Source organism: Hemicordylus capensis, chromosome 4 (genome assembly GCF_027244095.1).
Source record: "Hemicordylus capensis ecotype Gifberg chromosome 4, rHemCap1.1.pri, whole genome shotgun sequence".
Classification (NCBI taxonomy): Eukaryota; Metazoa; Chordata; class Lepidosauria; order Squamata; family Cordylidae; genus Hemicordylus; species Hemicordylus capensis.
In genome coordinates this window covers 73,304,626-73,320,662 of record NC_069660.1, presented here as the reverse complement: position 1 = coordinate 73,320,662, position 16,037 = coordinate 73,304,626, and the positions used below count along the sequence as shown (strand labels likewise).

The following is a 16,037-nucleotide window of genomic DNA, read 5'->3' as shown; positions in this document are numbered from 1 at the left end:
CCTATGTGTCCCTACATCTGTAGCAAATTTGGTTCAAATTAGTTAAGCGGTTCACAAGTTAGCCCACTTGCGCCTCAGAAGTTCACGCGTCTGCCATCTTGGATCAGGGTGAATGACATCATCACAAACGCCATTGAGGTGTCCCTATGTGCCCCTACAACTGTATCCAATTTGGTTCATATTGGTTGAGGTGTTGCGAAGTTGATTTGGGGGGGGGAGACACCCCACATCCCAACATAGCTCGACAGTGCCTCCAAATGTGCCACCAAGCCGGAAACACCACCAGAAATGCCACCAGAAGTGTGAAATGTGCATACAGAAATTGTGAATGGTCGAAATTCAATGCCAATGATAATTGAAACTGGGTATAGATAGCCAAACTGTGAATAGCTGAAACTGTGAATGCAGAACCTTCAGTAATTGAAAGCCTCCTGTACTGCTTTTTCAATGGGTGTTCAAAGCCATGTACAACATAGGAGGGGATGTCACATGATACTTGATATCTGGCTTTTGAGAGCAGCTTAGCTGCTGCATTCTGAACTGGCTGTAGTTTCTTAGCATTTGTCAAGAGCAGTCTTGCATAGAGTGCATTAAGGTTGTAAAGCCTTGATGTAACCAAAGCATGGGTGATTGTGGCCAGGTCTTCAGTCTCCAGGAAAGGGCACAGCTAGTGCATCAACTGAAGTTGGGCATAGGCCCCCGTGGATATGGCTGCAACCTGAGCATTCAGGAGAATAGTTGGGTGTGTGTGTGTGTGTGTGTGTGTGTGTGTGTCTTGTTTTAAAGCAAAAAAGGAATGTGGGTGGGGGCTGCTAAATGTTTGCATTGCCTAAGGCTGTTGCCCACCCCACTTCTTGCTTTTCTTCTCAGCCAAATTCCAGTACCAGAAGTGAGCCAGATTGGGAGAAAACACTTGTGGGGATAGGCTTTGGGAAGGTCATCTATAGACACAGAGAGAGTTCAGTTCCCCTCATCTATATACTCCTTATACTGTTAAAATTGTGTGCACATGCAAACACACACACAGTTTATAGATGATTTGCGGGGCAGATCTATGGATCGGGAAATGAGCCTTTTTCTGCCACATGTCATTTGAGTCTGTGGCAAGGCACACACATCTTTCCTGTACTTCTTATGTGTCTTCTATGTGCAAAAGCAGACTTCTATATGCAAAAGACAAAACTAGTCCTTTATTTTATTTTATTTTATTTATTTATTTTTACAGTTCTATACCGCCTTTCGTTAAAAGAAAACCCCAAGGCAGTTTACAAAAATTAAAACATACAATAAAAGCAGTAAAAACATCAAGCAATAAAAACATCAAGCTAAAAACATATAAACAAGCATAAAAACATGACAACAGATAACAGATAAAAACACAGAGAAGCCGCAGTAAAAACGATCATGTAAAAGCCTGGGTAAAAATCCAAGTCTTTAAAAGCTTTCTAAAAGCCGTGATGGAGTCTGAGGAACGAATGGCAGCAAACCCATCGTTTATCGCAGCAAACCCATCGTTTCACTCTGCATTTACTGAGATAATGGGGATATAGAGGGGGGATGGGGAGGAGGATTGGTCAGCAGGAGCAAGTGCTTTTTAAAGTAATAAAATACCCCAAAAGGCCAATATAATGTCGGGGTGTTTTAAATGAACTTCTTGCAGTGATCACTGCAGAATGTTTATATTGTATTTGCTCAGAATAAAAGGGTTGTATTTATCTGCTGCCTCTGTTAGTTCTACAGCAGTAAATGAATTAGCTGCTATTCCGAGACCTATACAGGTAGATAGAATGCTAAGGCATATCACACTGCATTCATCTCCTTAAGAAAAATCAAGACATGCAGTAGGAACTCTAGTGAAAAGTACTAGACCTTCAGTTTGGTTAAAGCAAGCTATCTTTATCTGAAGGCAAGTCTTAAAACCTGAGAAATTAATCCTACTGAATGGGGCCATTCACATGACTTACCAGATGGGCAGGGTGGGAGGCTTCCCAAACTTTGCCTTCCCCGCAGACGATCATTGGTTACTTGGTGGGAGCACAGAGCACACTAGCACACAGTCAGCCCTGCTCCGTGCAGTGCAGAGCAAGGCGGATTGATTTGAGGCTGGGACTCGTCATCCCGGCCTCCATGAATCCCACAATGCACCTCATGACATGGGCACTCTAGGCGCCCATTTCTGTTTCCACTGGGGTTAAACATAGCCCCAGCAAACGCATGAGCAGTTCCCTTAATCTCGTCTAACAGATGGGTTTGAAAGCAGGGTTAGGCGGCCAGGCCCAGAAGAGCCTCAATATGTTGTTTCGTATTAGTGTGTTGGGGTTTGTTTGTTTGTTTTTGCTCAAATAGACAAAACTTGAGGTATGTTTAAACTATACGGATGATTTGTCTAATGCATATATTTGTGCTTGGATTCCATAAACTTTGAAAGTTTTACAGTGCAGGCTATCAAAATAATTTTTAAAACATTCTTAAATTAATAGTAATTCAAACAGTCTACTAAAATATTTGGAACATATAAGTACAGGAATTTGAGTTTGAGCCCCACCGATATGTTCAGATTTGATATTTGAGCTGAGTGTTGGCAAATTTAGAACCTGTAATTACTGCCATTATTTCTAAAAAAACATTTCTTTTTTACGATGTCTAGTTATACTGGATATTTGTAGGTGACATCTCAGAATATTTACAGAATTTTCAAAATTGAATGTCACCATTTGGATGGTCTTCAGGAACTGTTGATGAAGTCTTGAATTTATGCATGCTTTTAAAATGTTCTCAATTATTTCTTTGCCTTCTCTCAGAGACCTGCGCTGTCAACAATGGAGGCTGTGACAGCAAGTGCCATGATGCAGCCACAGGTGTGCACTGCAGCTGCCCTATGGGATTTATGCTCCAACCTGACAGGAAAACATGCAAAGGTACGTGCCAGCCATATTGTTATACAGTCGATGAGAGAACACTTTCCATAGAGAACAGGACCAGATATTGTTTGGTTCCAGAGTTTCTCCATCTGTTTACAAATGTACATTTTTGACTAGGAATGGTGCTCTTTGACATCTCTCAGTGCACCATCCCATGAAAAAGCAATGCTGCAGCTGCAGCCTCTGAATGACCTTCAAATAGCCTTATAGAGAAACTATTCCTTAAGAAGGGACAAATTAAAGATACTGGTACAAATCTAAAATAAAAATTGCAATATTTTCACCAGAGAATGCTAGTGATGAAAAACTAATCACTGCTTTTAGTTTATTTTCCAAATGTACTGATGATGAGCATTCTAAAATTGCAGACCAAGTGTCAAAATGACCGGCTTCTATCAGATGGAGCTGCCTTCTTTCTATCTGCTTCCCTGCCAACCATAGTGATTTCACTGGGATTCAGCTTCAGCCACTATTGTCGGAATAAGAACTGAGTCAAAGTAAAATGAAAAACAGGATGGTGGAAAACTAAGTGTCATGCAGGTAGCTGTCTTATTAAAGCTGCAGGTTGCAAACCCATCCTCTTTGTAAGCTGCACGTGTATCAAAGCTTGTCTTATGAATTAACAGTGCAACTACTCTACACAAATGCTGGGGTACACAAGTGTCTACCCAAGAAGCTAAGATTCTTGCATCTTTACACTGATTCTGTCTGAATCAGTGCATCGCTAAATATATTACAAAACCTTTTGAATATATATTTTTTAATTGACCAAAATGGCTACCTACAATTTTAGTGTACTTCCAGAGTTTGCAAGGCATGTGTATGAGCCAGCATGTCGTAGTGGTTAGAGTGCTGGACTAGGACCAGGAAGACTTGAGTTCAAATCCACATTCAGCCATGAAGCTCCCTGGGTGACTCTGGGTTAGTAATATACCTCTCAGTCTAACCTACCTCACAGGGTTGTTGTGAGGATAAACATAACCATGTACACCTCCCTGGGCTCCTTGGAGGAAGAGTCGGATATAAATATATATAATATGCTTCTTTGATAGCTAATCATAGAGCTTTTCTCCCCATGGTCATCAGTTGATCCAGTGTGAGCTGAACATTGCACATGAAACATTTAGCTTGTGCCCTTAATTGCTATGCTAAACAAGTTCTGCATACATATACATGACCACAGGGCTCTTCTTCACTGAGAAAAGATCCTTCATTCAGCCATGGGTTCTAGAGCTTTCCCAGAATTTGTTTATGAAACAAAAAGTGTAGTAGTTTATTATACAGTTTATTAATATATATGTTATATAATATATTATTATTATAACCTTAACCCTAATCCCTTCTATTGCTTCTATTGTGGACATTTCACTTTTAAACAGTATTGAAATTGCAGTGTGTTGTTGCTGGGAATGCACAGTTTCCACTCCTGCTGGTCTTGTGGTAGCAAGACTTGTGGACTTGTCCCCTAAGCAGGGTCTGCCCTGGTTGCACCTGAATGGGAGACTTGATGTGTGAGCACTGCAAGATATTCCCCTCAGGGGATGAAGCCGCTCTGGGAAGAGCAGAAGGTTTCAAGTGCCCTCCCTGGTTTCTCCAAGATAGGGCTGAGAGAGATTTCTGCCTGCAACCTTGGTGAAGCCGCTGCCAGTCTGTGAAGACAATACTGAGCTAGATGGACCAATGGCCTGACTCAGTATAGGGCAGTTTCCTATGTTCCTAAGTAGCATGTCCATTATGCTGCTATGTGTGATATAATTGCATGTATCATGGATTAGTGCTCATGATGACATTGACTGGTCAGCAACTCCCTAACCCCAGTATGCCCAGGACACTTTAAAGCTGAATGTTGTGTTTATTTGCTCTAGAGAGTGAGCACCAGACTGCTGTACAACTCTCCAATACTTATATTGCTCTTTTTGAAAAAGAAAAAGGAGCAAACACTAAGCAAGGCTCCTGCTTCCTGTCACAGCAAAGCCCCATCATATCATTGATTGATTTTCTATTTTTATTAACTCTTTGACGCCTGCGCCCTCCAGAGATGGAGCACGTCTCCTCTTTTATTTTTTTATAAAGTGTCAAACAGGAGTATTTCTCCTTACCTCACAACCTATTATATGAGGACAAGATATCACACTATTGGTGCTGGGTTGGCACAAACATGAGTTTTGCAGTAAGAAAAGCATGTGGGCCTTTTTTTAATCATCTGGAAAGGCTTGTAGAGAAAAAGGTGAGACTCCACAAATGGAGGGCGTCTGCGTTCTGTCTCCGGCAGCTCCAGGGAACATGACCTTAGTTAAAAGGAAAAAGCCCTTCTGCTGAAAGCTGTCTAACTGCCTTACTGATTCCAGACCCCATTTGCTTCGTTATTATTTTTCAGAGCTCACCGTCTCTAAGATGCTAGAGTTCCAGGAAAGCATAATAACCCAAAGCCATATCCCCTGTGTCTGGGATTTTATTGCTGTTTGGAGCTGTTTTACTGCTAGTTCACTTCACTCACAATAACAATAACAACAATAATCATAATAGTAAAAGCTCCAGCTTCATCATTCTTGCAGGCACTGATGGGGTGGGGGAGAGACAAGGAAGCCGCCTTGGATGCGGTCTGCCTGAGCTCTCTTTCTGGGATCCATCAGCCTTGGCTCATTCTATTTTACAGACCATTTCCTAGCAGTAAATTTTCTGGCTTGTAAGTAAAAATATCCTTTAACAGGTAGTAGGAGCTTTTTGAGAATTTAGGGGGATTATGTGGGAGGGTTTTAATGTTGGTTTTTGCAAATCAGCCAAGTTGTTGGTGGTAGTTTTTTTTTAAGTTCACATTTATTTTCAAAACTACTGTTTTCTGAATACTACAGTATTTCCTCTTCCAATTTATTTTTTCTTTTCAGTCCTCCCCTAATTACTTGAGTGTCATAAGCCATTTAAACACCTCATCCAGCCGTGTTGGGGTTGTTGTTTTTAACATTTTATATCCCGCACTTCCTCCAAGGAGCCCAGAGCGGTGTACTACATACTTAAGTTTCTCCTCACAACAACCCTGTGAAGTAGGTTAGGCTGAGAGAGAAGTGACTGACCCAGAGTCACCCAGCAAGTCTCATGGCTGAATGGGGATTTGAACTCGGGTCTCCCCGGTCCTAGTCCAGCACTCTAACCACTACACAACGTTGAGGGTTGAGATCCAGGTCTAGTCTTCGCCTTTTTCTCAAGTAGTGAAAAGGTTCAGCCACTTCCTTCCACTTAGCCACATCATCCAAGTATTGGTTGTTGTGGTCTACGGGTCTAAGCCAGTGTAGCAGATTAAAGCCTTTGTCTCAGAGCAAGCTCATGTAAGGGAAAGAAATGCTGAATCATCCCTGCAGAGCTGCCTGGCTAGATTTCTCATACTATTCTAGTACTAATACTATTCTGTATTATCATTAGGTTCTATATGCTGCCGCCACCACCCCTTTTGTTTACATAAACTCTCTGAGCTTGGGGTGAGATAACCCAGAAAAAACTTCTCTTAATTTGACCCAATGCCATTGGGCCCAGACAAGTACAAAAATCTTCCACATGCAAGCCTACACGTGGTGAGAAAACTGATAGCTGCTGAACGTTGGAGGACGTGTTTGCACCAGAGAACTCCCGATTCCCCCCCCCCACTTTTTTCCTAAGTTAAAAACCAACTTGGAGAGGCTTGTAAAAAGGAAAGAACTTAAAAAACAGTTTTATTCAGAGCTCGGCTTCACCCAAGCCTAGGATATTCTCCCTTTGAACTAGTCCATGGGAGAGATGCCAGAGGGACTTTGGGACTGTTGCCACATCAGTGGGAGGGGAAGAAAGTTCCCCCGGGATAAAATGTATTGGACTTTGGGGGCAAGCTCCCAGACACACTGTCAGAGACCCTATCCCTTGCACAGCACAATCTGTGGGAGGCCCAAATAGAGCCAAAGGCCTGGCCTGGTCTACATGCCAGGGAGCATGTATTTGATCCAGGAGAACAGGTGCCAGTCCTCAGGCCAGCTGGGACCAATAAACCCAATGTGGAGATGTGGTGGAGGCAGTGTGAAACTGCTTTTGAGGTGTCAAAAGCATCCCTTAGTAAAAAAAAACCCCCATCCTCCAAGCCCCAGACTTTAAAAGAACTGTCACTTTGACCACTGATGCTTCTGAGAGGGCCATTGGGGCAGAAATGATGCCATTGGGCCCAGACCAGGCTCCGCAGCTGGGTATGGTCCTTAACAAGAAGTGGTCAGTGGGGGAAAACCCACCGGGGCTCCACACAAGAAGACAATGACGACAAAGTGTTCTTGTTACAGGGACACTTTGAAGTCTCCATTGGAACTTAAGGAAACCTTAGGGAGGGTGGAGGCAACAGAACAAGAGGCTCCAACTGTTATTTTGACATGTTATTGTTTATTACCATTTTGTATTTAGATAGTAAGTTAGGTTCTTTGACGTGGTCTCTGTCTTCTACGCATATGGGCTATGTGCCTGCGCAGAGACCCCGTCGGAATCTAACAAGCTTGATTTCTCCTGCTTTGGGCAGGAACCCTGCCCCCAGCTGGTATATGCAGCTGCGCCATTCCTCATCCCCTCTGTCTTTCTTCATCCGTGCTTCAGTGAACATCGTGGTGTCTTCAGCTCGACAACGAGTAGGATTAGAAATATCCCTTTTTTCTCCTTGTCCTGAAATAAATTCTTCTGGCTGTTTACATGTTGTCTCTGCTTGTCCCTCCTCCTTGGGTGCTTGCTTGTTATGTACCCATGTGTGTAGAAGACAGAGACCACGTCGAAGTACTACAGGTTACTCACCTGTAACGTTGGTTCTTCTAGTGGTCATCTGTACTACTACACGCCCTCCTGTCCTCCCCGCAGGGTTCGCTGAAGCTGGACTCTGTGACTGAGGGGATGAGGAGTGGTGTAGCCACATATAGCGGCTGGGGGCAGGGTTCCCGCCCAAAGCAGAAGAAATCAAGCTTGTTAGATTCCGACAAGGTCTCTGCGCAGGCGCATAGCCCATAAGTGTAGAAGTACAGATTACCACTAGAAGAACCAACGTTACAGGTGAGTAACTGTAGAAATTAAGCTTTGTGTTCCCCTATCCTTTTGAGACAGGAGCTGTCAACTCCCATTTCCAGCCACCTGTCTCAATTTAAGGAGTGGGGTGGAGTGTCCAGCCTCCCCTCCCTCTAAAGAGTTATGTTAATGAAACTGCCTTGAGGGTGATTGGCCTATGACATGATTAGTGAGGGCAAGGCTGATTGTGAGGGCAGCTGGAGTGTGCAGTGTGTTTAAAGAATCTCCTGTGCTGGGAGGGCTTCCCAATAATTCTACCAAGAGTTTTGATGGGCACCTCTTCAAAGTTACATCACTAACTCATCCCTATTGTAATAGAAGCTGCAGATAAGAAACTTGTCTTATCTGTCTTTTCTGCCTGGCTGATGGCCAGGTATTGTCTCTCTTTGCGAGAGGAAAAAGGGAGTTTATATTTCATTCCAAGACTGAAATGATCTTAGATGCCTGACATTTGCAGTAGCTGGTCCTGGGAGTCTGCTTAGCTGGGCACCCCTCATAGAGAGTGTGAAGCTATTCCCCTTTCCAATTTGTGAGGCTTGTAGTCAAATCTAGGGGCGACCAGTCCACTGCCAACTAAGCGACTTGCCCCATGTATAACATAGACTGGGAACTCACACTGTGGTGCAGCTCCTGAGCATAGCAAAAGTGCAATCTCAAAGTCTGGAGATGCAGTTGCAACCAGAGAGGCTTCTGGGAGCAAGCAGAATAAGCTCAGCTGGTAACAGTTAACAGGAAGTGAACCCTGTCTTGATGGACAGTCTGGTGAACTCCAGGGCTCAGCCAGTCACCACCAGTGTTCTCTCTAATTTTTTTCATTTGGGTGTGGAATGAATTTTGTTCTGGGCAGCAATATCAAGGCAGTGTGCGCACACATGCATTTAGAGTTGTACCTTCCTGATTCAACCTGAGCAGGATCTAAAATTAACTGAGAGGACATCAAAGAACTTGTGAGTGTGTGCACATGTGCACGCTTTAGAGGAAACACTGATCAGCACACCAGGTGGGTGGGACCTAGAGAGCTGTTGCCAGGAAGAAAGGAGTTCTTTGTTAGAAGAAACTAGGCTGGATGTGCACAGGAGTACATGTGGCCATGGAAGTTGGCTGCAGGTGAATAACTGCAGATCCCTGAAAGACAGAAGGGCAGGAAGCTTGAATTCTCATCAGGAGTTTGGTGAGTTCGAGGCAAGGAGCCAGGACTTATGGGTTCAGGAAGCTTAGCATTGGGAACAGTTTGTTTAGTCAGACTGGGTGTTAGTGATGTTATATTGCTGTGTGTGTGTTCGTGCGTGCACGCACTCTGCATATTCTGGATACTGTTCCATTATAGTTTACCTGCAGTGTAATTAAAATAAGAAACACTAGCCTATGCTCAGTACACCTAGGGCATTGCAAAAGCCTCTGTAAACATTTAAGCATGCATTAAGACAACCTATTTTTGTAATCCTGCTAAGTATACTTAACTGTATCTAAAAGCTGAGAAAGCCTCAGACAGGAGTAGTCTATAGTAATTGAATAAAACTGGTGGTTTTTTTTTTTAATTCTCTTCTTTTTACAAGCCTCTCTGAGTTGGTTTTTAACTCAGGAAAAGGGGTGGTGGTGAAGGGGGATTTATCTGATGCAAACATGTCCTCAAATGTTCAGCAGCTATCCGTTTTCTCACCACATGTAGGCTTGCACGTGGAAGATTTTTGTACTTGTCCATGAGCCAAACTAAGAGAGATGTTTTTCTGGGTTATCCCACCCCAAGCACAGAGAGTTTTTGTAGACAAAAGAAGTGGTGGCGGCAGCATTTTAACCTACCGATAATACAGAATAGTTTTAGGAGAAGCTTAGCCAGGCAGTTCAGCAGGGATGATTCAGCATTTATTTCTCTCATGTGAGCTTGCTTTCAGACAAAGGCTTTAATCTGCTACAGCCAGACTTTGGGGGTGACTCTCCCTGCTGTTCCTGGCCTTGCTGCCAGTGTAGCGGCGCCGATCTCTTTCCCAAATGGAGCTGACGGAGGGGCATGGCTAGCTGGCTCCCTGCATCTGATGTCAGATGCAGGGGGCGGGGCCAGGGGGCTGTGGCAGCAGCTGAACACAGGCTGCCACCAGCCTCCCTCCACTCCTGGTGATGAGCTGCAACATATGTGCTTCTTCCTATAGGCACCTTCATGGTTTTGGTTTCGGTCATATAGTTGGTCATATAGTTTCTATATCTGGTCATATAGTTTCTCTAGGGATTTTTAATCATCTGGAGAAATGCTTATTCAGACACCTTCACTGTCAACTGAGATTATCATCTCCCAGGAAAAAACTCATTTTAGTGGAGATGCCTGTGCTTGGAACTTGCTTTCCAATCAGATCGAGCAGGCCCATTCAAAATGTGTGCATGGTTCACATTAATTGTCAACTTAAAGCCTCTAGTTTGTAGCCATGTGATTTATCTGAACAGTTTAACCTGTGCATTGCCTGATAAAAAATATCAAAAATGTGTGTAGCACAATTTTATACATGTTTACTTGAAAACTGTAATTTTACACTAAACTATTTTGAGTGGGACTTCCGAGACCTAAATCACCCTGTGTCAGCCAAGTTTGCTACATTTCTAATATTGTCCTTACTGTACAGGTTAAGGAATTGAGGCACAAGGAATTATGGATACTTAGTCAAGATCAGTACACAGTTGGGGACTGAACTCAGGAGACCCATCCACATATTCAGTTTCCTCCTCATTGAGTTGATGAATGTCTTTGATGAATGTCTGAGCACTCATTTAGCAATTGCATTTTCCCTAACCAATTCCTTGATCTAAATCTGTTTGGTCCTGTGCTTTTCTCTCCCCATCACAGATATTGATGAATGTAGGTTGAACAATGGTGGCTGTGACCACATCTGTAGGAACACAGTGGGCAGTTTTGAGTGCAGTTGTAAGAAGGGATATAAACTGCTGATCAATGAACGGACTTGTCAAGGTAAAGTCTTCTTGGGTTCTCGCTGAAGAGAGCATTTCAAGGAATGTCTGAGGCTGGCTTCATGTGTAAAGCTAAACCATGACTAGCTGTATGTTTTGGTATTACTAGCATGAACCTTGAACTTGTGCACCCCCCTTCTCTTTTGTGTACAAGGAGAAGAAATTTGGATACGATTTTGATTTTATATCCTGACTTGTTTATAAACTGTAGTAGAACAAACTGATTTACTAGGTTTGGATATAGCAACAAATCGTGCTTTGTTCAAAACCTGGAAAGGAAGCAAAGAATTTTCTCCCCTTGCACATCTAGGGGAAGTCTAGTAATGCAATCAGTGGTTAATTTTGTATTTAAATCCAGCCTGTGTGATATTGAATGAGATGTGATGTTAGACAGTTTGTGTACAGCATCCAAATGACATCATTAATTCAATCGTCCTGCAGAATGACAGTTAAAATCTGGTTCCGTGCAACATTCTTGAGCCTTGGGAGCAATCACTCCTCCTTTCTCTGCCCCTGCAAACCTCTGTTTCTGGTTTAGGTTAGGATAAATAATCGGTCGTTCGGTCTGAACTGACCAGTCTTTGTTTATTCTAACTTACTTAAACTATGATCAGTATCTCACTTCAAATGTTGGTTACAGATTGCAGCTTATTCCAGGTAAATGGATTAGAATAAACCAAGAGTGGTTGATTCAGACATTGTGACCAATCTTGGTTTATTCTAACCTAAATCGGAAATAGATGCTCTCACGGGCAGGAGAAGTGGAGTGCACTCTCCCAAAACTGGGTATATCATATACAGCCAGGATTTAACTGTGGTTCTGTGTGATGTCTCAACTGACCTACTGAATTTATTCTTTTCCCTTACTTCCGTGTCTGTGATGGAATAAACCACTGTCTGGAAGGATCCAGTAAGTTTCACACTGGTTAGTTTGTTATGTGGCTACTTTAAATTTTATATAGCTAATCTCTTAGGTTGCTCTACATGCACACACTATGCACCAGAGCTAATAAGTGATGGGACACAGTTTTCAAGGGAGTATGGTAGCCAGTGGTTTCTTCTGTTCTGTGTCAGAATATATTCTTTGGTAAATCTGGACATGCATGTGTTTGCAGTTGCAGGCAATATTGGAGCTAGCCAATATATCAGACACCCCGCTAGGTAGATAGGAGAGATTTATAAAATGCTGGTTCAGTGATGGAGTTGGGGCCAGATGCAGAAAAGAACTGCATACATTAGCTTATGTTCCACTTAACACCTGAATCCAACCTGGCATCAATAAGTGATAAAATAAACTGTCTATATGGCAGTTCATTAGCACCCCACATCCCCTTAGGCTTCTCTGCTGATTGAAACTGCCTTCTTATTCCTCAATAAAAAATATTGGAAAATATAATGTTAAGTTTGTATTTCTACTCCTCTCTAAGAATAAATGTTTTTGTTCTTTTTAATTCACAATTCTGGTTGATTTCCTAGTTTTAAAACAAAGTCTGAAGTCCTAGGGCACAGAATCTAGAAACTGATGTTACCTCAGCATATATGTGTTCTCAAATGCATGGGAGACTCATCATGCCAGCGGTGATTTGTTTTTTCTTTGCTTACTGCTTTGCCTTTTCCATACAGGCTGCTCTTTCCTCAGGGGGGCTAATTTCCAGTCTTGGAGCTTGACTGGAACTGGCCAGAGGTTTTATGGGGAAAGTAACCAGCAAAGGAAGTGCTGGTTGGCATGCCTAATAGTAAAAAGAAAATAGCTTCTCTTTGCTTCTCACAAATACCTTGGAGATACAAAGCACTTTGGGCCTACAAAGCACTAACTAACTGCCGTGCATTTTGCTTTGGTGTTGAATGACAACAGGTTGTGATCCAAGCTTTAAGAGACAACTGGCTTGGGTATGCAGCTGTATTCATTATCAGGTCCCTCTTCTTTCTCTGAATCAGCAGCTGCAATTTCTCCCCTCCCTGCTGGCTGTGGTAGACATCTGCAAGCATGTGATCATCTAGTGCAGGTGTTTTGTTCTGACTGCACGAGTCCTGGCCCTAGGGAAGCCAAGCGTGTGTTGAGGTGGGGAGAGTTGCTGTATGCTTAGGCTGTGACCTCTTTCATCTCCATCCAGGTTCTGCCTTCATGGATTTTTTTAATGAGATTGTGGCAATTAACTTAATGAAACTAATGAGATAAACATAAAACCAATAGGCTGCTGTGCACTGTAGATCGTGCCCCCCGGCCCCACTGAAATCCCCTGTAGAAAAGAGTAGGTGGCCCTGGCACCTCCCTTGGCAAACATTCTTCCAAGAAGGGGTGGGTGAGTGGTGGGGCTACTTAGAAGCATCTCACTGGGCATTTACATTTGCTGATACTCTTCTCATTCCTAGCCCTTCCATTCCCCTGCCCCCCTACCTTCTTGGGTCAGCAACATGTGGGCTGCATTGTTGTGCCACATACCCAAGATCACTCTTGTATGCTATGTTAATTAATCAGAAATAATTGTTTTCTTCCCAGTTCTTTTCTCACAATCACTAACACAGTTTAGAATCTTTATTTTACTTTAAGTTTCATAGACTGAACGGGTGGTGGAAAAGAGACCCCTTCACTTGTCCTTAACTCCCTGATGTGACATGGTGCTTAAAGAGTGTTAATATTCATTTGACCTTGAATAAGTGTCTTGCTAGTAAGCCTTGTAGACATGGAGTTTGACAATGGGCTTCAGAAGCCATTATGCCTGCTGGACACTTTTTGATTCTGTTAGAATGACATTAGCAAGGATAATGTTTACTACCACGTTTCTGTCTTTTCCTCTGACAATAGGTAACGTTTTCAAATGTTGGCTGCTGAAGAAGCAAAGTCATCCAGGCTTTGGAAGATGTGGCCTACTTGCTGGAATGTGGCTTATGTTCTCTTTTTCCTGTTCCTAGATATTGATGAATGCTCCTTTGACAGAACCTGTGATCACATCTGTGTAAACACACCAGGGAGTTTCCAGTGCCTGTGTCACAAAGGCTACACGCTATATGGACTCACCCACTGTGGAGGTATCAGTGTGACAGTTGGGGATGAGCAGGATTTGGGCTTTCTCTGTGACCCCTTGATTACTCTTTCATTAATCTTCACTCTAGTATTTCCCCCAGGCTGGGCTGTCTCCTTCCTGCTTAGGGTTGCCAACATTTCATTGCCAGAATGAGGGACACAAGTTTGCAGGGGTTGGGAGGTGTATGCAGTGGTAATCAAGAGCCTGAGTATCATTGACATATATCTAATTGAATTATATGCTATTGAATAAATGAGGGACAAATGCTGTCCCTATAGGGACCAGCGTTTCATCCCTGAAATGAGGGCCCTCTTGCGTAATGAGGGACAGTTGGCAACCCTGTTCCCGCTCTAAGCTGGAGCCTAGTGTCTCTGACCATCAAGGACCAGTTCAGATTGGTTGCTGGCCTTCAGTTACAGAGAAGATGCTTTCGTAGCCTGTGTTTTAAGCACTAGATTCAGAGCAAGGTTCGCCCTGTAAAATTGTCATTAGCCCTTAGTTACATTCCCTTCAGGATGCTTAATTCAAGCCTGAACAAAGCCTGAAGTGTAGCTGATATTCCAGAGGATATCACATCAACAGGCCTGAGAGCTTGTTACATTAGAAAAGCAAGTTAGGAAAAGGCCATGCATTTGATAAGTTATGTCATTTTAAGCTCCCAAGATAGAAAGAAATCCTTTCTACTGCCTTTTAATTGCTCCCAGGATTTAGAACAGGGGTTCCCAATCCATGGTCTTCCAGATGTTGCTGAAGTACAACTCTTATCACTCCCAGCCACAATGTATTGTGGCTAGGAATTATGGGAGTTGTAGTTCAGCAACATCTGGAGGACCACAGGTTGAGAACCTCTGATTCAGAAATCCACTTCCTGTTAGTGCACAAGAGAATACCAGAAGAGACTACTGCTAGCCACAGCTGAAAACTGACTCATTAAAGCAAGTCTTATATTAAGGATATCTTTCCTTCAACCTAGTGTTGGATGGAAACGGAAGATTGCTACCAGCTCAGCTTGAAACCAAGTACATTGATGTCAGAAAGTAAACATTGAGCAGGCCTTTGGCATGGGTTCTTCCCATGCTAAATGCTGAGGTGATGCCGTGTGTATTACTTGCATTCATCGCTTCTAACTGAAGTTAATAGCAATGGAAGTTGTACCTTCAAAGCAGGTACGGTGAAGTATGGTGTTTCTGATGTGACACAGCACATTATTGCTGCAAGTTCAGACCCTGCCTCCATATTTCGGACATTGCTAGATTATGTAGTGCGGAAGCAGTGCATACCAGGTTGACAGTGGGTGGCCATGCAGGCAGCACAGGTTACCAACACAGACTTGAGAAATTTGCAAGCACAGACATGGAGAGGCTTTCAGAACACAGATCATTTGCTATATGTGTACCACAAATTACTGGGTGTCTGGTATCCCAATGCTTCTGTCTGCATCATACCGGTGGTTTTATCCTATAACATAAGAAAACAAAAGCAGGTCTGTTCATGGCAAAGATGAACTGTGCAAAGCTAAACACACTTGTTGGATGCCCCTCACATAATCAGTGAGCTCATGGTGTCTAGTGAGCATATGAATGCATGAAACTGACTATTTTGCATCAGGCCTTCGGGCCATCTATTCCAGAATTATCTATTCTCAGTGACAGCTGCTTGAACTCAAATATCCTAAATTCAGACCTAGCGTTACAGCTCCTGGACCACAGTGGTTCTGGAGGGATATTTTTGTCTGTCTTTTCTACCTGAACTCTGTTTGTGGCACAGTATTTAATTAATAATATTTCTTCTAAGATGCCTGCAACTCTATGCAGAGAGTGGTAGGGCCAGACATTTATATCTGTGGCTATAAACAAAGCGACAAGAGTGATTTGTGACTTGTCCGGTCAGATGGGAGCGGGGAAATCCCAACTGTGAAGTTTTGGAACAGAATTTGAGGTGGGAGGAGGGGAACTTCAGAAAGTTTTAAAGTTTCTCAATGGAGGGGGAGGAGAGGGTTGGGGTTGTGCCAGCAAGAAAAATGGAAACGCAGATGGAAGGCGTAGAGGGGTTTGTTGGAGCGTGTTGCTAAAGCAGTCTG

General features: G+C 43.1%; 1 protein-coding gene across 5 annotated transcripts in view; it reads left to right on the top strand.

Annotated features, from left to right (window-relative positions):
- The window catches only part of SCUBE3 (signal peptide, CUB domain and EGF like domain containing 3), a 192,694-nt gene that overhangs the window by 124,504 nt on the left and 52,153 nt on the right, over positions 1–16,037 (top strand). For all 5 annotated transcript variants that reach the window (XM_053249552.1, XM_053249551.1, XM_053249549.1 and 2 more), the window contains 3 exons: positions 2,802–2,918; positions 10,810–10,932; positions 13,845–13,961. In XM_053249552.1, the coding sequence (XP_053105527.1) occupies positions 2,802–2,918; positions 10,810–10,932; positions 13,845–13,961 (357 nt within the window). The remainder of the gene's footprint in view (positions 1–2,801; positions 2,919–10,809; positions 10,933–13,844; positions 13,962–16,037) is intronic.